General features: G+C 40.5%; 1 protein-coding gene across 4 annotated transcripts in view; it reads left to right on the top strand.

The window, feature by feature from the left end:
• arhgap36 (Rho GTPase activating protein 36) overlaps positions 1 to 22731 on the top strand; it is a 49599-nt gene that overhangs the window by 23917 nt on the left and 2951 nt on the right. For 2 of the 4 annotated variants that reach the window (XM_066681057.1, XM_066681060.1), the window contains exons 2-11: positions 4823 to 4979; positions 10179 to 10271; positions 13627 to 13928; positions 16833 to 17034; positions 17997 to 18052; positions 18344 to 18494; positions 19285 to 19433; positions 20979 to 21155; positions 21258 to 21346; positions 21488 to 21684. In XM_066681057.1, coding sequence (XP_066537154.1) covers positions 4823 to 4979; positions 10179 to 10271; positions 13627 to 13928; positions 16833 to 17034; positions 17997 to 18052; positions 18344 to 18494; positions 19285 to 19433; positions 20979 to 21155; positions 21258 to 21346; positions 21488 to 21684 — 1573 coding nt within the window. The remainder of the gene's footprint in view (positions 1 to 4822; positions 4980 to 10178; positions 10272 to 13626; positions 13929 to 16832; positions 17035 to 17996; positions 18053 to 18343; positions 18495 to 19284; positions 19434 to 20978; positions 21156 to 21257; positions 21347 to 21487; positions 21685 to 22731) is intronic. The other 2 variants (XM_066681058.1, XM_066681059.1) reach the window with 2 other exon arrangements.

Here is a 22731-nt window from a genome sequence, read left to right as displayed (position 1 = left end):
GTGGTAGCCAGGTTTGGAGAGGCACTGGAGCAAGGCCATTATTCAGAAGCATCATTAGAGCATCACAGGGGTCTAAAATAATACAAAATCAGAGCAGAGAACTGTGTTAATAAGGGCATGATCATGCATTTAAATACAACCAAAACTACACACTCCTGCAGCACTGGTTGGGCCTCACAGCATCCAGCACAATTCAGCTCTTCATTGGAGAGGAATTCCTTGTTATTTTCCACTGTACCTCATTCAAATGTAAACAAAAATTTAAGTGATTTGATTTAAAATAGTTTTTGTTAAAAAGCATTAAGCCAGAATGTTTCAACTCAAAAACGATGGTAAAATAATGTTTTAGGCGTCCGGCACATAATCATAATCATGTTGTTGAACAGGCATGGGAGCATTTAGAGGCATTGAACCCTTGGGACGTCTGGTTCCTGTCTCCATTACTGTTCATCAGATCCCTCTGAAAACTAATGACTGATTTACGCTGAAATTAATTTTTTTCTATGCCTCTGCTAATAAAAGTTATTGGCTTTGGTCAAATTAAAAAAAATAATTAAAAGAGGATGATATGTTTTTTTCTTTCTGTTTTTGTTGTTGTGTATTTGTAATTTTTACTTTTATATAAAGGACATATGACTCATCCACTGCACGTTTGTGCATAAATCTGTGGTGGAATTAAAATGTCAAGAACATACATTTTAAATGATGTATCTAATAACATTAATCCCTATAGGCAGCCTTTTAGTGTCTGTTTGTTTTTGGCATCTTCAGCAAATTGAGCCATGGTTATTAGAGTGGACTACTGAAGAGCAGAGATTGTGAAAGTTGTGTGTCATTTTGCGTTACAGTAGGTGCAAGTCTGTTGTTGTAGCTGCTTTACAGAGCTTAAGCAGTTTAACTCGCAAGAGGTTATGACCCCGAGGCTGAAAGCCGTGTGCTTTGCTAGCTGAGCTCTACAATCACTAACCCACTTTTTTGTCCATGAAAGACAAATGGCTTCTTATAAGCAATCTGATATCTTAAAGAACACATAATAAACTGCTCTGGGCTATTAGTTTTACTGGGTGTGTGTAGTATGCTGTTGTCCCAATTTCATTGGCCCAGTGTGCAGTATCTTGCTCATCTCAAAGCACCCTCCTGCTGTCAGTGTGTGGCGGGTGTTAAGTGATAGCATGGGTTTGATATACACTAGGCTCGTCTGGCAATCACAACAATGAGTGGAATTTTTCACTAAAGCCTGTAGTTGTTTGTACTGAGAGGTGAAATCAGGGCGTTAAGGATCACATACTTTATGCGGTTGATTGAGTGGTAAACCAGAATGTCAGAGTCTAAAACTTTACAGATGCACAGGGGACAGTGATATGAGTGATTTCTGTAGGAATCTCTCAGCAAACCCCAAACCACCATTCTTTCTTTTCAGAATTCGGCATTAAAAAAAAAAGTAGAAGTAAAAACCCACAATAAAAAACCTCACCAAATCCACACCAGATGTGTGTTGGTATGCCCATTTCCAGTGGCCTTGTTTGGGTAATTCTGGGTTGAAGAGAGAGAGATAAAGCCATGTATATTTTTGTTGGAAGTGTTCTAAAAGCAGTGACTGGAACAGTTTGGAGATGCTTTCTTCTCACTACATTTACATGGACCTAATTGTGCTAATTGTTGAGAAAACTCAGCCAGAACATTACTTTGTGTGTCTGGAATACAGTTACCACAGCTCACTGACTGTTTCTCAATGAAAACAGACTCTTACGTAACCTGAAGGGACATATGTATTTTCAGCCATTGTTAAGGTCCAACAGCTTTATTCCAACAAGTGGAAACTCCTCTTTAGTAGACACCATTTAAATGATCTCTTTGAACAACTATCAGTGGAATAGAGTTAGTGTAGGTTTGTGTCTTTATAGCATTAAATGCCTCATGCCTATTGCGCTGTGTCTGATTAAAGTTGGGTGATATGTCACAATGCACAATAGGTTTTGTTCAGTTTGCATGCATGTTGACAGAATGAACAAAAAAAAAAAAAAAAAAAACCAAACCAAAAAAATGTTGCGTACTCATCGTACTCAAGATATTCTCTGTATACAGCACTGTATTGGAATATTAGGCATCTGAGTCACTTGTGCGTAACTCATCACTGACCTTCACAAGGTCAGATAATATTTATCCATTCCGTTCACTTCAAAGACAACAGCAAGGACACAACCTATGACCTTTGACCTCTGACGTATACTCAGTGCTGCATGGCAGGTGGTGAGGATGAGTGTAACGGAAGGTGAACGGAAGGCCCAGAGTGGGCACCAGGAAATGGAAGCACCATGCTCCAAAATAGAGTGGGCAGCACTCAGCAGTTTCTGAGTGAACATCCTATTTATCTCAGTCAAACTTATGTAAGCATGAGTGGATGAGAGAAAAAGGCCTAACATGGATAAAGCTGTGCTGTGGTCATTTATACTTTGGGTTGTTATGTGACTCCTGGAGGAACGCCTATCTTTTCATAGATAGGGTACTGTTTTTAACAAAAGCAATTTTAATGCAATTGTTGAATGTTTTTGCAAGTCTCTAATTCAGCCGCTTGAGTGGAATCAGGTGAGGTTATCGGAGTCAGTTTAAGGCAATCAGACATTTCTTAAACTGTTCCAAGCTAAACTTCTGAACTTTACTGTGCCGTTTTAAGATGTAGCAAAGTATCACTCATGCAGTCTCACCACTGGTCAGTTTCTCACAGCCAGTCTACATTTCAGTGTGCTCTTTTTGAACTGTGTGAGTAAACTGAAGCACCTGGTGGAAAGCCACTTGGACATGGGGTGGACTCTCTGTCTTTTACTTCTATCTATTAATTGTCCCTATCATTTTTTTCACAATGAGTTATTCACAATGCTACCTAAGCATTAGCCTGTTAGCCTAAGTGAGCTTTAGTCAACTTTTAAAAGACAATTCTAAGTAAAGCTTACATTTTAAATGATTCTGGGTATTTGTAACAGGCCATTATCTTATTAACCTCCTGCAGAGTTTTGGCAGTTCCTGCCGAGGAGCTATGGCAATACCCTCTGCAGACTGAGGAACTGTTATTGCTTTATTAGCAAGCATTCCTCTATGGGCAACAAGGATTTCATGATTCACAAATGAAAACAAAGGCTAATCTGCTATGGTTGGAAACCAAAATCAACATTGGGAAGAATAATAACTTTTCAGGAGACATAATAAAAATGCACAGTGAAATAAGAACATAGACTTTCCTGGTCATTTTATCACTATAATGCTTTAAAACAGTAGCTGAATGTGGAATGTGGTTAAGCAGGACAATAGAGAATGAGGGACGTGCGGGATGTTAACTTCAGGGTCAGGGCTGTGTTTGTCATCACTTAGGTCCTCTTTTGCACTTTTTTCCACATCTGCTTGGTTTTCCCCCTTTCTTTCTGGCCAGCATCAAAGTCGACCACCAGGGCAGAGGTCTCAGGCCTGTGGCCAGGGGCTAGGGGCCAGGCTTGGATCAGGTTAATCCAGCTGAGAATGTCTATGTTTTTCATTAAAAATGATGTCCCTGAGAATTAGGCCATTTAAACCTATAACATAAGTTGAGGTTGGGTGATGTAAATATTTCAGCCTTGTATTTCAGTTTTCCGCATGTAGCTTAAGTGACAAACCATGCCTTTGCTTGTACTATGTTGGTGCTCTGTTAACTGATATTTGAGTAGCAGTGATACGCACTTTCATAATACAATGTATGTATCATATTATTGTTTGTGTTTGTATCACCCTTAACATTGTTCATATTCATCAAGGAGTTTCAATTAACATTAGCTAGTTAATCGGCTAGCTGAAATAATAGCTAGAGCTTGCAGAGCTGGCTAGCATCCAATCTACAAATGTCATGAATCTCCAAAAATGCTATACATAAAACACAACAAACATAAGCATCCTACTTCTTGTGAAGTTTACCAAAGCCAAAAATCATGGGAAGATGAATAAAGTGCTGACGCTAAAGGGCGGCTTATGGCTGCTACCATGTTTCTTAGGGTTCCACATATACAGAGCTTTACAAAAGCACTTAGCATAGTTTTTGCATGACAAAACACAGGATGTGTACAGCCCGAGGGACCATGTGTATGTGGTCACAGCATGTCCACTTTATAGTATGTTTATTTAATGTTGCCCAGCCATTACTAAAAGTAGCTCTGCAGTAGCTAATTTCAGTAATGAATGAGGGAGGGTTAGCATTTTCTTCACTTACTTGGAGATGTTTGTCGGTCTTGTTCTAGGCTGTGAATCTCGCTGGTCAAAACAAAGCCCTTTCTAGGCTGTGTAGATGTATTATTCTCTCCTAAGGAGAAGAACACTCACTTAGGGAACATAGAACCGTCTAGACATAATACAGACATCCCAAGTCTCCTGGAAGTTCCGGGAGCCTCCTGCATAGTATATGATATACATAGTGACTCCCTGATGCCTGCAAATCAGATAAAATCTCTTCACACAGACTTTTTTTTTCACAAAAAGGGGACGTGGGGCAGGGTCTGGGTGAGGGTCCGGGGGTACCACCCTGAAATGAGTTTTTGCAACTTGGCAGGGCTGCATAATATTGTTAGCATACAGGGCTTTTTCACTGTTCATTGTAGACAAAATCATACCTGTATTCAAAGTAAACTGCCCTTTAATTTGCCTTTGTTCTTTATGGATAAAGCCTGTGATGATTTTTTTAAGTATCATTTGATGGTTGTTTTAAATTGCATAAGAGAGGAAATGCAGTTGGTTCATTCTCCTTCATGATTATCCACAGAACATTCATCCCGAAGCCAATAACTAAACTCACTCTCTCTGTCAGGGTGACCACACGTGGGCCACCATGTTGGGTCAGAGTGTGAAGTTGCAGTCCGTGTTCATTCAGAGCCTATCGGAGCTGGAGAGAGTTCGTCTGCAGGAGGTTGCTCTCTATCACCTGGAAGTTAGAGACCTGGACTTTAAAATCAGCATTCCCCGAGGTAAATACACTTCACAGCTGCAGAGCTCACAGATTAAAATATTGTAAGGAGGTCTTATGTTTATAAGTTGAAGTATATTGTCACTGTTTGCATGAATTATTGGATCTCCATTTTTGTCAGTTTGCATTTTAACTATGATACGAGAATACCAGTTTTAAACATTGTGTTAAAAGTTGTGACGAATGGATCCACTGTAACTGTACGAAATAATTTAAAACATAACCTTGTCATATTCACGTAGTTAAAGCTACAGACGCTCAGAAACAGAAAGTCTGATCATTTCAGTGTGTTAAGATGATCTCTATGTCAGGATTCTGCCATTTCAATTTTGATTGGCTGTCTACAACCTTCTATACGTCACTCAAAATAGCAGACTTCTGATTGGTCCTTTGGTGTGTGTCAAATTTCCTTTCCTGCTGTAGCAGGCAGTTCTTGGCCACTTTATGTGACAAAAGGTACCAGACTCTGCCTAAACAGTCTGTAAATGTGAGGCTACACTACCTGTAAACACATGTGTATTTGGAGATATGAGGTTTGTTCCTGGTAATATTTGAGTAAACAAATAAATACTTAAAACATGAAACATGCTTCTGATGCAGCAGCGTGGCCTGTGAAGATTCAGAGCAGTTCTGGAGATTGTTTTTATTTATTTAAGGGCTGTCAAACTCAGTTTAGATTTTTGATAATATAAAGTGAACATTTAAAATACATATTTTAAACATGGATTAATATGTGAATATCTTTTCACCCGACACTGACAGTGAGAGTGAGCTGTATTTACACTTTCTCTTGAAAGTGTTGAGACATTTGCGTACAGTTCAGCTTTGTACATTTTTCACTGAGGGACTGGCACTTGTGTTGTTTGGCTGCGTTGTAAATCTGAATAACCACCGTACATTAAACCCCAAATACTGTGTGGTAGTTGCTGGAAGTTTACCAGGAGAATAATATCAGACTGTACTCAGTTAAAAGCACAGTAAACCTACACAAGCCAGTCCTCCATGAATACATCAAATTCCAAAAGGACAGTAAATCTGCAAATCTAGTGGATTCTGTACTGGAGGGAGATGAGAGGTGTGTGTGTGTGTGTGTGTGTGTGTGTGTGTGTGTGTGTGTGTGTGTGTGTGTATGTATGTGTGTGTGTGTGTGTGAGAGAGAGAGAGAGAGAGAGAGAGAGAGAAAAGGTAAAAATAAAATGGAATAGATGATTTGAGGAGCCATAGATTGTTACAAGTGTAAAACAGATGTGGAACAAAGACTAGAGAATGCATTGTTAAACATTATATTTGGGAAATGCTTCACATCACCAGCACATAAGGAAATTACGTTCTATTCAAGTTCGTTTATGTCATCTCGTATTTGACTATGATTCTTCACCCTTTCTCGTCTGAGATGTTTTTTTTTATGTTGTTGCTTTTATAATCTTCTAAAAGAGAACTTTACTGTTTTATATCTTTAGAGGAGGAAGATTAGTTTTATTAGAAATAAATAAGATACTCCATATTTTTTATGCTGCTGATGCTGATGTTGATGTTGAAACTTCTAGTGTCAGTTTATAGTTATCCAGTTTTAGCGGTCAGGGCACGACACTTCATTTATACCTGGTTGTTTCATATGTCATAAATATGCAAATGCCAATGTACCTAGGGTGAGGTGTCCTCAGATTCATTTTAGCCAGATATTACACAGTTGTTATAAGAAACGTTCAGTAGAGTAACAGATCTGAATCGGTGTAAATAGTGTCACGCTGCAAAAAATGAAAACTAAGCAAGTAAAATTTACTTAAATCCAGTCTAAACATCTAGTGTTACTCATTTGGAAATTGTTGTAAGAATATAATAAGATTATTCAACTTATTTCTAACTTATTTTTTTTACCTGTTTTATTTTTCTTTTTTTCTACAGAAAGTGTCTTATTCCATCGGCTTCTTTTTTAGCGTCTTTTAAGCATAATTTTATGTTATTTCTTGAATTAAGTAAAAATATCTGCCGATGGAATAAGACACTTTCTGTAGATAAAAAGAAAAATAAAACAGGTAAAAAATAAGTTAGAAATAAGTTGAATAATCTTATTATATTCTTACATCAATTTCCAAATGAGTAACACTAGATATTTAGACTGGATTTAAATACATTTTACTTGTTTAGTTTTCATTTTTGCAGTGCAGTTTTTAATTTTATTTAAAGCTACAGTGCTTTAAAAAATGACCACATTATAAACATTTACTGCTGGTGTAAGGAAGTGAATGGTGACATGCAAAATGTCCCCTTTTAACTAAAGTATAAAATATACCTTTTTTATGATTGTTGTTAAAGATGTAAAAGTTGTTAAAGTAATAGTTGTTTTTTAATAGAACATGAACTTATCAATATTTCATGTTGTATGTAGAAGAAGAAGAAGAAGAAGAATCATCACTATTATTGATTCCCTATTATTGATTCCCTATGAGCAGTGAACACACAATCACACACCAGTGAGCAACTCCTAACACACACCAGGGGCAGTGAGCACACACCCCTGACTGGAGCAGCAGGAGCCCGGGGAGCAGTTTGGGGGGTTGGTGTCTTGCTTAAGGACACTTCAGCTGTAAATGAATATTTTTTCTGCTGGTTCTCAGTGACCATCTGTCCTCAAGTTAACTTTTCTAACTACAATATCATCATCAGAGTTCACACTGAGTAGATGGAGACACATTTGAATACCAACTGTAAATATATGTGATTAAATCTGATTAGGTTCCAGTCGGAATGGGCATCTGTGAGGCTACTGTGCAGAAACTACTCACTCACTCTACTTTCCGAACAGGAACGTACACAAAGCTAACACCGTTTCAGTTTTGGTTGTTTCCGATATTAAACTGATTCGTACTTTGTTCTTTCTGGTCCAGTATTTTCTCCACACATTCCTCTGATAGTTGCACCCACAAAAAATATAAGTTAATGTAAGTTATATAATATAAAGTGAATTCCCCCACCACGTGTTCACAGGACAAACCAAAAGAAATGGAAATATGAGGTTCGACAGTGACACTATGGAATGTGTGTTTCTCTTATTTCCCACAGTTCTGTGTCTGTGTGGCCTCCATTCCCTTTGCCTCTAGATTCTTGTTTATAAAGTGTGGTTATTAATGGAGTTTCATGGCATGTGTTGATTTTCCTTCACACTCTATTGAGCATTACATTTTGAAAGCTCTGATCTAAGCAATTGCAAGCTGTTTCACAAGACAAGGATGAGTGGAAAATCAGCTAAAAACTAGGTCCAAGCTTTAGCCGAATTAGCAAACAGCTTTAAATTAGCACTACGTTTGACCCCTGAGGAGAGATGTCAGAGGACCTTGTGAGAATATTTCTGGAACAATCTCTTCCCCAAAGAGGAATTAATGGGAATCTTCACCATGGTCCCAGCAGCCACCTCTGTGGAGTTGGTGTTGAGGTTTGGTGAAGATATTTCGGGTGGAAAACTTGCCCCGTGTCACTGCCAAAGCTTAAAAGGACGTTACTGCAGTGTTCCTCTGGGAGGTTTGGTCACTGGAAGTCAGTCATGAACTTCCTTGCCGCTTCTTGGCAGTGTTTTTTGGTTGAAGTTGTACTCTAGAGATTTATTGTGGTCTTTGTTTGCTTTAATTTATCTATTTGTATAAGAATCATCCACAAAACAGTTTCTGTTTGAGGGTCTTATATGACTTTGTTTTTCTCTCAAACTGCTGCTGGTCAAAATCACTTCCATGCTTCGTTTTCACTTTTTCCTTTTACCTTGGAGTGAACTTTTTCTCTCTCGCTGCCCCTTTCTCCAGGGCGTCGATGGGAGATTAGCCCGTGATGCCTTGGCGTGTGGGGAGGGGGAGCACCAGTGGCTATGGAAATAAATTCTCATTTCCTGTAGTTATGGGAATATGACCCCACCCAAAGCTTCTTCACATGGTGCCTGAAGCCCATGTGTGGTGTCATAACCCTTCCCTCTCTCTCTTTCGCTCTTGCTCCCACCCCCAAACCCTTTGCCCCACAAGCCGAGCATCTGTTTCTCACTTTTCATCTCTCTCTCTCTCTCTCTCTCTCTGTATCCCTCTGGTTACATCTTTACAGTAGCTCTCTCTCGCTGCTTAATCTAAACTCTTGGGAGCAGAGCCTTTTCAAATATCTGAGCTCATATCAGTAAAAAGATAAAAACAACAACAGTAGTTATTTTGGCCGCTCTGCGGGGATTAGAATGTTTTTTCAGTGTGTGAAAATGGCCATTTGAAATTTAGAAAGAGAGATGAGTATGACAGTGAATACGTTTTGACTTTATAAAGCACTGCGCAGAAGGACCACCCTAGAGTCTATACCTCAGCATCATTGAACATATTTGGAAATGAATAGTTCATCATGATGTAGAGAAAGTGGAATAAACAAAGCACGGTCTCGTGCTGCTGGCTGATGGTCCTTAAGGATGCAGTAGAGATTGTGGAATCCAGCTTTCAACAATATATGGGCAAAGAGCTTTGTGTTTGACGTTATTTTAGTGCTCTCAAGCTGAGGAAGGACTGTTCTTTCTCAGGCACCCTTCAGGGCCAGTACTGACCATTACAGCTGCTCAGGAAGTGTTTTTATTGTGTTAAGGTTGTACTAAGTATAGTCTTGGAAAGATTTCCTTTACTAATTCTACAAACAATAAAAAACAGTCCTTTAAAGGACATTTCGACAGCTCACTTTGGCAGAACCCCATAAGCAGAGATATTTCACCCAGTGTTCAACAGACGATCAAACATTGTGTCAAACTGGAAATATTCTGTAGATTTTCACTGGATTTTTTTCTTTGGGGGTGTGGTTGGAGTCCGCTTTTTTCTATAATGCCGTAACAGCAGGCTGGGCTTAGGATTTATTTATAGGATTTGAAATACACACAAAAATCAATTAAAAAATTGACACTATTTTTTTTTTTTAAAGTCATAAAAAGATTATCTACTTTGTTCTTTCAATATTGAACTTTCATTAACACAGAGAAGAGTCTAAAGAATCAAATTTGTTAAATCAATATCACAGCATCTGAAATATTTTAAGGTCTACTTCTCAATGCCGCTGCCCCTTGACCATTGTATTAAGAGTTTTTGAAAGTTATGTGAGAATAATCCATCTGTGTAATGTATTGTCTGAGGTGTGTGTTTGTGGTGGTCTCATCAAGGCATGCTTTCTTCTGTTGTTCTGATACCATCTACAACAGCCCTCTTCTCTGTTCTTCGTCCAGAGACTCGCAAGAGGAGGAAATCTCTCAGAAGAAAGTTTGACTCCTTTTCCAAAGAAAAGAAAGAGCGAGGTAAGGCGAGACACCTGTTTCTTTCTCTCCGTGATAGATGTCTCTGATCTCTGATTCACAGTGAAACACTAGTGTTATTTTGTGATGAGAATGTGAAAATTCTTGCTCCGTGACTAGCCTCTATTGAAATGATTTTGACGTGATCTGTCAGTTTCTCACGTTTTCACACCCTCCTCACTGTTATCAAACTCCATGTGTGAGGGGAAATGTTTGAAGTGCACCTCTGGTGAGCTCAAGCTGAGCTTTAGTACTTTCAAGCGCTGAGTGAAAGCCTGCCAGCGCACCACAAATTCATCTTCAACTGGTCACTCCCAGACAATCTTCCTTCTGTCTTCAAAACCACAAAGAAATGGTAGAATGATGAAAAAATGGGTTTTAAATATGATCCAGATGTTGAATTTTTTTTTTTGTTGAAAACTGCCAGCTTAACTGTAAAATTCCATAATTCCATTCTGGGTTCAACCCAGTCGGAAAATCTCTCTCTCTCTCTCTCTCTCTCTCTCTCTCTCTCTCTCTGTCTCTCTCTCCTCTCTCTCTCTGTCTCTCTCTCCTCTCTCTCTCTCTCTCTCTCTCTCTCTCTCTCTGTCTCTCTCTCCTCTCTCTCTTTCTCTCTCTCTCTGTCTCTCTTTCTCTCTCTCTCTCTCTCTCTCTCTCTGTCTCTCTCTCCTCTCTCTTTCTCTCTCTCTCTCCTCTCTGTCTGTCTGTCTCTCTCTCTCTCTCTCTCTCTCTCTCTCTCTCTCTGTCTGTCTCTCTCTCCTCTCTCTCTCTCTCTCTCTCTGTCTCTGTCTCTCTCTCCTCTCTCTCTCTCTCTCTCTCTCTCTCTCTCTCTCTCTCTCTCTCTCTCTCTGCTGCTCTAGCTCTTTTGACCCCAGTTGCAGAGTCCATTGCTGTAGGTGTGTCCAGCTCCTGATAAATCTCAAATAGTCTGTTAAGACGTGCTACTTAGGCAGCCTTAGTGTCCAGCAGAACATTGAGTTTTGGCATGCTTTCTGTGCCACTCTGGGTTTACCGACTGCAATCTGTGCAGCCGTGTGCTGTAGAGGAGCCCAGCTTCTCTGAGTACTGTAGCGTTCCATCAGTACCATCAGCTACACTTCTTTTTCCTTTTTAATGAGATGCAGACGACTCTCTGAGTACTCCTCGTCAACATCTTAAAGTTAATCATAGCCCGAACCTTTAATGCTGTAAGTTTAATTATAATTTAAATGGTTAATAATTAGATTCAAATAACGATAACCTAATGATTAGTTTTCCAGTTTCCTTTTAGGGCTCGTTTATAGATGAGCTCCTCTCACAGCCTCAGTTCCCTTCCTACGTAACTGACTTGTGCTAAGCCAATTATGCTCACCATGTTTGTGTCTGTCATTGAACAACAACTCCCAGGTGAACCTTGTCACACTCCAAAATGACAACATTGTTAGTCTCACCTAAAAACCCGATGCCTTTGCTTTTGTCGCTGTAATTCAGTTATTTTAATGAATACTGTATTAAAAAGAGTGATGCATTGAATATGGTGCATTTGAGCAGATTTGTTGTTGATTTGTTGTTGTATCAGGAAATGAATGAATGTGTAATAGAAATGTGTGTGTGTTTGTGTGTGTTTTGACTGTCAAATCAATACCAACCATCTCCAGAACAGTATATTTACGGGGGGGATCTTGGACGTAAATGAAAGTATATATTTCTCTATTAATATTGAACCATTTTATCTGTATGTTCATGTTATTATGTAAAATAATAAATGTAAAAAAAAAGACAAATATGTAGAGAAAATGGAGACAACCCTTTATTGTGCAGAGTATATGGAACATCCCTGTGCTCTTTAAATCAACAGCCTGTGACTGATCTGAGACCAGTTTTAAATCATTGCCAGTGCTGGTTGCTGGCATCTCTCCAGCCACCTGAGTCTGGCAGCTGGACTCGCCACGTGCTGCCAGCCATGTATCCCCATGCTGCAGGGGGATGGAAGGATGGAGGGATGATTGGGGAGAGTCGGTTGGAGGGATAGACGTACACTTGTATGTAGGGAGAAAGACAGAATGTGTCTAAAGAAGGGTTAATCCCCTATCCTTCCAGATTATTGGCAGGCCTGCAGCCAGTGGGCGAGACTAGCCTGACCTGCCGGACAGCCTTTAACCCCACGAGACTGCTTTAGATGGAGAGATAGAGAGATGGAGAGATAGAAAGGGAGGGAGGGAGAGAGGAGAGAAGCTGTGCTACAGCCGTGCTTCAGGAGGAGTGCCAGCTACAGGCTCCGTTTAATCCTGCCCTACTTTAACTCTCCTGTTCTTTCAATGGCAGAATCCTCAAAATGTGACTTTGCTTTATTTACAGTCCTCTCCCCATGTGGCAAAGCTGACACTTTCAGAAGAAACTCATTCATGAAATGAATTCAGCAGTGAATTCAGTTGTTTTATTACTAGGTGTGTAACTACATACGACAAAAATACTGCACCACAGTCATTTTCCTGATAGCAAAGTTACATCGGTCACAGTGCTGCAGTATGTCACTTTATACTGGCACCTCAACTCAAGCCCATGTTCTTTGTTATTTTTTGGAAAACATCAACCAAAAGGTGACTAGGAATTTGATTTAGTTTGTGCTCAGAGCACTGTTTAAAAGAACAACATCTATGCAGGATGTCCTTTGTTGAACTCAGTGAGGGCACTGCGGGTACTGGGTGGACCAAAGCAGTTGTGTGAATGCTGGCCGTATCTCTGGCTCCACACACTGATAAAGATGAAAAACTTTCCTGTTTGCCCTAGGAAATGAGTGCATGGAGACGAGGCCCTCCAGTGTGTGGGAAGGATATTAATGTGGCCACGACTGTAAGATCTTAGTTTCATAGTGTAGTTTGTATATTGTAATAAAACATTCTCAACATTGAGACTTACCTCAGTTTGATGATTAGCCACAGTTTTATCGCATACTGTTTTTGGATTTATATTTATTTATTTATTTATTTTATTTTGCAAGTGCTGCTCTTGCTGGAGTTTTTTGATCGACACCAATCCAAGGAGCGTTTGAGCCTCTTAAACACTATGGCCTCAGTTGCTGCCGTTGTGAGTCAGATCAAAACAAACGTGGCCGGTGCTGTAACTGTGAGATTTCACAGATGGCGAGTTTGTGCTGGTGGTCTGCATTTCATGTTGATTAACCTCTGGCCAGTCAGCACTCTAGAAAGTTTACAGTATGTACCACGCAGTGGGAAAGAGCCGTATTGGGATTTTCCAGACCATTCGCACATGTTTGCACAGGTTACATCTTGACCCGGGAAGAATCAATACAAAACAAACATTTTTATTTAAGCAACCACACTCTGTTGTAATTGTCTGTCTTACCTCCTGCCCCTAGAAACAGCCCCGAAGGCATTTGGGATCCCACTGTCTCAAGTGATTGCTAATGACCGGGCTTATAAACAGCGACAGGACGCTCTGAAGGAGAGCCGCAGGGACTGTCTGGAGCTGGAGGCCAGTGTGATGCGCTTTAGGGCAGAGAAATGCCAACAGAATGGTAGCAGAGCCCCAAGCAGCACAGCCACTGCCCCTGGAGCATCCTCGTCTTCTTCCTCCTCCTCTTCATCATCAGTACTGGAGCTCCACAACAAGCCCCTCTCACCCACCTTCCTGGACAACAGCTCTCGCAGCCACAGACGGGTAACGTATCAGAGCTACAGCCCCTGGGCGACATTGTGTAACACCTCCTCTCTTTAATATTCAACTATTGCTACTAAAAGGCCCTCCAGTGTAAAGCAAGTGTTACCTAGTTAATATATGCATTGTTTAATTTGCTAGATGACTTATGATGAGGACAGTGCCATGGCTGAGTGCTTTGAAACTGCAGCGTCAAACAGACGTATTCAAAGAGTTTCTTATGTCTTAAACTAATAAATAAATCCTGCAGCTGATTGGCAAAGGGGTGGGTGGAGCTAGAGGCAGGGTCTAATCGCATATTCATAGATCCAGACCTACCGAATGAAGGCAAACAGTGTCTACAGTCATTATGGCATTAAGGACTTCAGATTTTCCAAATCATTTTATAAATAAGTCATTCACATTAATAATTCCTGATTACTGGAGGGGGATCTTAACTGTGCTCTCTGGAGTTGTTTGGATGTGTTATTGATCCAGATCTAATCCTCCAACATCAGTGCCTCAGCTCACTAATTCTCTCGTGACTGCTTGCCATCAAATTGTCACAGAATTGTTACAACATCTACTGTAATATCTTACCAGAAAAGTATAACAGTGAAACAAGGACAAATCCTCTATTAAACCCCTCCATTCAGGAGTAATACTGAATGAGCAGTTGGGTTGTTTGCAGTTGGGGAAAACCATTGGGTTGTTCGCACGGTGTGTGACTCAGGGAGTTTGCGAAGTGGTGGTCAGTAACAAAACTGCTCTGGAAGTAAAGCAGAACCATGAAGTCCAGGACGTACAGAGGAAGACGTTAAATCCCAGGACAGTGGGCTTTATATTTGTTGTACGTTTATTCCCTGGAACACAAAAGACGAAAAGATCCAATACACTGAGGTTTTCTAAAACAAAACTCAACTGACAAGCAATAAATCAAACAGAAGTAAATATATGAACGTCTGTGGAGTGTACAGGTTTAATGTGTGTTTGTTTGAGTCTCTGGACCTGGCCGTGTGAGTATAAGCTTGTTCATGTGTGGGTATGAGGGCTGTGTTTATTTTTGTTTTGGATATTTTGGGTGGTGATATTGTGTATGGTGCTGTTGCGTGTCCTAGAGTCTCAGGGGTCAAGCTGCTAGCGCCACACTGATGTTTTCCCTTATCTGGGTTTGCTTTATTGAGTCTAGACTTATTTGTTTACATTGGTAGAGGGCTTTCTTTGCTGAAGCAGAAATCTGATTCAAGAAAATAGCTGCTCCCACCTGTAGATACCACAGAAATGTACTTAACACTATTAGTGTAGTGTCAGGGGAACAGATGAAGTTCATGTGAGTGTCAGGTCTGGTGGAGAGTGGGATTAGACAGTGATACAGTAGTGTGTTTGTAGTACAAGTGTGAAAGAGAAAAACCTAGTGCCTGTTTCTTTAACAAAATGATTGGGTTTTTTTGTTTGTTTTCGCCAGAATACGTGATGATGTCTTACAAGGTTCAAAAATACGGTTCTTTGGATCAAAGGTGTAGTGCAGTGGTCCTTAGTCGAGAGAAACCAAAAGACACTTTCTGTTATTTTCTAAAACTGTCTAAAGTATGAACCTAATTTGAGAAGCTTTATTTCTGAGTGTGACAAAGTGTTTTCCTTAGTGTGGGTGGGTTCTCCAAATTCAGTTAACTGTAGTACTTCTGTGGCACAGATTTACTGCTGTTTTTAGCCCTGAACTCTTGTAAAGATTGATGTTGTCATTCCTGGAATCTGTAAAGCTACTCTTCCAGCTTAGATACTCAGACTTTAACTTTCTCCATTCCCCCTAGAGCCTCAGGCTTTGAAAAATATGAAATATGAAACACAAGAAGAAAAAACAACAGTCGCTGTATTATTTAGTCAAAGACTAGGCTTTGTGTGTAATTTATTAAAGAGATAATAATGAATGAAATAATAAAAGGGTTATGTTTTGTTCTTATAAAAGCTAAGAACAACACAGATCATTTGCTCAGTGAACTTCACTCGGAGATGTCTGTCATGGAGCAAAGAGGCTGTTGATCTCCTGGGACAGTTCGTTTTTACAATGAAGCTTCAGATGTTTCCCTGAGCTCTACACAAAGCATCCCTTATTCTGTGATGGGAGGGTCATATTTTAACAATCAGTTTAACATTGCCTTTTATTATAAAGAAGGAACACGAATGTTCTATTCTACTTCTATTTTCAAATAAAACTGTGAGAACTAACGTAATTCGTGCAAATGAAAACATAATGAAGGGAAATAGTGTGGGGGTCAAACAGATCAGAATACGGACAGGTCACTGCCCCTTTCAGGGGGGTGGGGTAATAGGGAGTGGGTGGGTGGGGGGTGGGGGGGTAATAAGGATGCCTAGTAAGGATGTTCGTAATAGCCTACAAATGCAAAGATATTCTACTGCCCAAAAACAGCCCTGTGAACCAGAGAGAGAGAGAGAGAGAAAGAAAGAGAGAGAGATAGACAGAGAGAGAGACACACACACAGAAAGAGGACAGACTGTAAAAATAATGACACACTGGATGATACAACAGCTCAAGAGCTCTAATGACAGTGTGTTTACATTCTGCTGTATGAACTTGTGTGTGGCTATAAAAGGATTTACAGAAATTACACACTAATGTATTTTCCATTGCTTTTTCAGTCAGCGACTTACAAACGGAAATCATCGTTTCTTAGTGAATTAGAAGGAGTTAACATAGGGTTCCCACATGTTAGACACTTTTTTAAGATCAGAATTGTGTGATAGTTCACACTGGAACACTGCTTGCTTTAGGTCAGTTTCACACACTCATTTACATCATTTAGATTCTCTCTCTGTCTCTCGTATTTCTCTTTCTCTCATACTTTTCCATCTCTTTTGCTGATGCCCCTTCATCTCTCACGCTCTCATTTTTTTTAAACCTCTCTCTAGGGTGGGATGTCAGTGGACTCTATCTCAGATCTGGTGGAGAGTCAGTCCAGGCTGCTGGAGGCTCTACAGCTCTCTCACCCAAACGAGCTGGACATTAAGAAGACATCAACGGGTCGGATGCAAGCCAAACTGAGCCTCAACCCCATTTACAGACAAGTGCCCCGGGTCATGGAGCGCTGCTGCCAGCACATCCTAACATACGGTCTGCCCTGACACACACACACACACACACACACAAACTTTGCTAACACTTCCTATGAATCCCATGTTCGTAAGGTTTTGTAAATCTTTTATTCTTATAAGAGTATGACATCATAAAACAGACTTCTGTAATGCAGTCTGATACAGGGTCATGTTTATTATTAATATGTGTGGACATAGCTTTAGTTTACTCTGTCTAAACTGGTCTAAAGGCTTTATAAAATGATGTGTTATGCCTTTAACTAACAAACACTAAGGAATATTACAGGTTTCCCTATGAACATATGAGGTATTATGTGTTTATTGTAGCATCGAATGCAGTCAATTATGAAGTTATATTAATGCAGGATTCACAGGATATGTTACTCGTTCATGTTTCATGTGACCACGAGTTCTTTAGAGTAACGTACCTCATTACAAGAAAACATCAAATTGATTTATTGTCGTCCAGTTCAGAATACGTCACAAATCCCACTGAATTCATCAACAGAAATGCCATCGGAAAAAGTGTAACACACTCCTGGTGAGCAGTGATCACAAGACTATTCACAACAACTGACAGAAACCTACATTTTTAAAGCTTCCATTAATGACTAGCCGTCATAAGACTGTAGTGAAATACCATCAGAATGGACACGGCAAACTGTATGGGAACCGATGCTTGGTGGAGTAAGCCATTACGGATGTTTATCTAGGTCCATGCCAATTGTAATGAAATGTTTATAAAAGTGTCACTGAGGCTTAGGGAGACTGCTCTTTATTAATGTTGCAGAAAGAGTGTGTAATGAGGATTGAATCTGAATAAAGTGCACAGAAACTTGCTAATATACTAATAATGCTCAGATTTATCAACAGAGGATCATATCGAACTGGGTCAGGGTTAAATTACAGCAAAATAAAACCTGAGGCAGACATCTGCAGCTTCTGAACCATGTCTTTCTTCTTCTTTCGTTCGTTTTTAAGGGCTGCAGACCGTGGGGATTTTCAGAGTGGGAAGCTCCAAGAAGAGAGTGCGCCAAGTGAGTGTGATCTCACTCTGCTCTCTAGCGTCAGCTCCTAAACCCTGCTCTACAGCGAATCACATATCCCTGCAACATTCACTGCATGCTTTACACAGATGTAGCTTTGTTTACGTCTAGTCTGTAAATGTGTAGTATCCTTTTCCTTAGGTGTTGACCATAGAGAAGCTTCCTGTTGTCACTGAACAGCACTTCCTTCATTTGTGTAATAGATGACCATTTAAATAGCAGTTTGGAACAGTGATGAGCGATTGTTAACATGTTTGTGTGTGTTCATTTGTATGATCCCAGCTGCGTGAGGACTTTGACAGTGGAACAGATGTTCTTTTGGATGATGAACACAGTGTTCATGATGTGGCAGCACTTCTGAAGGAGTTCCTGAGGGACATGCCTGACCCTTTACTGCCCAGAGAACTCTACTGTGCCTTCCTGCATGCTAACAGTAAGAAAACACACACACTCACACATACACACGCAAACATATAACATGGTGAAGCCTTTCCCAGACTCTACAGAACCTCTGTGTGAGGCCTACGTTAGTGTCTTTGTCAAGGCATTGCCTTTCCATTAAATCTAGCAGTGCATCACCTCAGCATCACACTAGCACCACAGTGTTTGACTGTTAGTATGGTGTTCTTATTGTGGAATAATAGCTGTACGGCACATGTCTCTGCACCCCCATGTTCATAAATGTTCCACTGTCAATGTTTAATTCCAAAAAACCTGAAGGGCATCAAGGTGATATTTTGTGTTCATAACTTTATCAATAGAAAGCTGCAGGGTTTAGCACCCACTGCTAACGGTGAATGACATTAAAGCATGTGTGACATTTTATTAACGTTAACTGGGGCAAGTGAGTCCTGCAGTTCCTTAGAAGTTGGTCGGTTTATTTAGTGACATCCTGGATGCTTTGCTCTTGGAGAGGTTTGCTCAGGGTGAATCACCACTGTTATAAAGGTTCTACTTTTACAGATTATAGCTCTCTGTGTGTTTTGCTGACCTCTCAAAAACTATGAAGCACTTTCCCAGTAACCATTTCCCAGTAAATATTTATTGTTCTGGAATGTCTTTGGATCACAGTGTGCTGCTTGTTCAGGTCCTTTAGCCTTCTTCATAGGTATCATTAGAGCATTTGTATGTATCTATTTTACGTTTCGAATGTCTAGCACTAGCCCTTTAGCTCTTGAAATGTGCACATACTTACATTTAAACCAGAGTGATGTGCGTTTCAGATTTGAAGGGGACTGATCAGTTGACCTACCTGCAGCATTTGCTGTATCTCTTGCCTCCGTGTAACTGTGACACTCTGCTGAGTCTGCTGAGTTTACTGCACACCGTCCAGGAGCACGCACACGATTTCACCGGCACTGACCAGCAGGAGGTACAACACACCCTCACTGAATACACACTCTATATTTAACATCACTCAAAAGGGACCAGTTGAGAAGTAAACGATTACAGAGTTGGTTTATTGACGTTTCAGACACACTGCCTCATTCCTGAAATGCCATGTGGAGCGGTAGATGTGGGGTGTTGTAAGGCACCGGTTTTAACCTTTATTTTAAGCTTAACACTTCTTTGGTGCTTATTATTAAAACTGATATGAAACATTTGAGGCAATCATCGCTAGAAAACCATCAGCTTTCTCAGAAAGACCTGGTTTTACAATGCGTCCCTGTCATTTTCTGTGAGCTCAGTAAATACTTGTGCAGTTTGTTCTACAGCAGTGAGACAATGAAAGTGAAACCCCTGTCATTGTAGTGTGGGAGGTGTCAGGGCTAAATTGGAGCAGAGCCTGGTGGACAATCTTCATTAACTCCACACTGCACCAGTAAGACCATGTGCATCCAATGGTTCAAACACTGTGTCCTGAAGGCGGTGCCGTGTATCAGGACGACAATGCACCAGTACACACAGTGAAACTGGTGAAAGACTGGTTTGATGAACATGAAAGTGAAGTTGAACATCTCCCATGTCCTGCACAGTCACCAGATCTAAATATTATTGAGCCACTTTGGGGTGTTTTGGAGGAGCGAGTCAGGAAACGTTTTCCTCCACCAGCATCACGTAGAGACCTGGCCACTATCCTGCATAAAGGATGGCTTCAAATCCCTCTGACCACTGTGCAGGACTTGTGTATGTCATTCCCAAGACCAACTGACGCTGTATCGGCCGCAAAAGGAGGCCCTACACTGCACTAATACATTACTGTGGTCTTAAACCAGGTGTTTCACTCTCATTGTCCAACCCCTGTATTTCTGTCCAGTATTTTTCCAATCAATTTCACCACTGTTTAAATATTATCAACATCACATGATCGATCCTGTAAATATTTCACCGGTGTCATTTTGTTTAACGAATATATTACGATAAATTTAAGGAAATCTACATAAAGGAATTACAGCAAGTTTCTGTATCTTTGAGGTTCAAAGAAAAAAATGTATCTCCAAAACTTTAACTCTCCACGTGAAGGAAAAACCTTCTTAACCTTCTGTGAAAGTCAATGTGATAAGATTTTATTCGTGTTAAATTCTGGAGCATTTCTACGGGTTCATTCCTCGTGAGATTGTCACACAGTGTGAGGAACAGTCGCTGTGTTAAAATAATACAAATCACCAAAAATTCAGAAACAGGTTTGTCTTTGGACAGTGACGGCATGCAGTTAACTATTTCATACCCAAGTCACTCTTAATTAGTTTGGTCTTGTCTTTATGAATAATTATTCTGATTATGTTTAAATGTAGAGACTTGTTGAAATTAACATTTTGATTGAAAAATATAGAAATCTATTTTTTTCTTGTTTTTTTGTGTTTGTAAGTATTAGAATTTAAAGATTTTCCACTCGAGGAAATACTGAATAATGATTTATTGGTTTAGAGCTGTCCTTGCACTCCATATCTGCTCCATTTGCCTGTGGCCCGTACAGATTCCAGGGAATAAGATGACAGCAGCAAACCTGGCTGTGATCTTTGGGCCAAACCTGCTGCAGAAGGAGAGAGGAGCCGATAAGGACCTAAGTTCACACACCATGGGAATCGAGGACAGTGCTGCTATCATCTCTGTCACTCTGCTGCTCATCCAGCACTACAGACGCCTCTTCACAGTGAGAGAGAGAGAGTAACGGGGGGGGGGGGGGGGATATGATCATAAGTAAACAGCCTTAAAGAGGGGTTTAATGTGACTCCTTGTGTTGACTGATACTTAGGTGTCTGCTGAGCTCCAGCAGGAGGTGCTTATGAGTCTAATTCAGACGGATCCTGATGTCATTGACTATCTTCTGCGCAGGAAACTCAGGTCAGTTCTCAGAGAGCAGAGGACTGTCATTTTATGTTTGTTCTGTTGATGTCTCTGTTTTCTGACATTTTCTTTGCACAGCTGCAGATTTATTATTGTGATCTAAATGAGCTGTTTACTCTGTGCTCTCTGTGGTAACAGCAGTAGTAGCGTGACGCTGGAGCCGGATGTTGGGGCTCGCAGGGACACTCAGACCTCTCTGGACTCTGTGGGCCAGTCCGGTGATGATCTGTCCCCAGTGGAGTCCATCTCCCCTCTGTTTGGAGACTCGGCCAGTAGAGGCAGTCTGAGCAGCGAGGTTTTCTATAACGTTCTACGCCTCAATTCCAACCGGAAACGTGAGACTCCTACTTTTGCGGGATATAAAAGGGCTATACGTTTATTGTTATGTAAATTCACTCACTCATTCATTCACTCATTCATTCACTCTCACTCACTCACACACTCATTCATTCACTCTCACTCACTCTCACTCACTCACACACTCATTCATTCACTCTCACTCACAGACTCACTCACTCATTCACTCTCACTCACTCACTCATTCATTCACTCTCACTCACAGACTCACTCACTCATTCACTCTCACTCACACACTCATTCATTCACTCTCACTCACACACTCACTCACTCACTCACTCATTCATTCACTCTCACTCACTCTCATTCATTCACTCTCACTCACTCTCATTCACTCTCACTCACACACTCACTCACTCATTCATTCACTCTCACTCTCTCATTCATTCACTCTCACTCACTCTCATTCATTCACTCTCACTCACTCACTCATTCATTCACTCTCACTCACACACTCACTCACTCATTCATTCACTCTCACTCACTCACTCACTCATTCATTCACTCTCACTCACTCACTCATTCATTCACTCTTACTCACACACTCACTCATTCATTCACCCACTCACTCACTCATTCACTCTCACACTCACTCATTCATTCACTCACTCTCATTCACTCACTCACTTATTCACTCACTTATTTATTCACTCACTCAGTCATTTATTCACTCACTCTCACTCACTCATTCACTCTCACTCACTCTCATTCACTCACTCACTTATTCACTCACTCACTCTCACTCACACTCACTCATTCATTCACTCACTCACTCATTCACTCTCACTCACTCACTCACTCATTCATTCAGTCTCACTCACTCACGCACTCATTCACTCTTACTCACAGTTAGAATTGCACCACACTGAGTTTAATTCTCACATTTAAAAACTGCTTCAGAAGGAAGGGCAAATCTTTCACATCAATAATAATTAGTGTCTTTTCTCTGTGGTCTTTGTGTGTGCTTTTATTTTGGCATAAAATAGTATTTCCTGACAGTCAGGAACAGGACAGTGTTTCATGCT

This window comes from Hoplias malabaricus, chromosome 9, assembly GCF_029633855.1.
Source record: "Hoplias malabaricus isolate fHopMal1 chromosome 9, fHopMal1.hap1, whole genome shotgun sequence".
NCBI lineage: Eukaryota > Metazoa > Chordata > Actinopteri > Characiformes > Erythrinidae > Hoplias > Hoplias malabaricus.
Note: the sequence above shows the minus strand (reverse complement) of the source record. Positions and strands in the feature narration are given on the sequence as shown.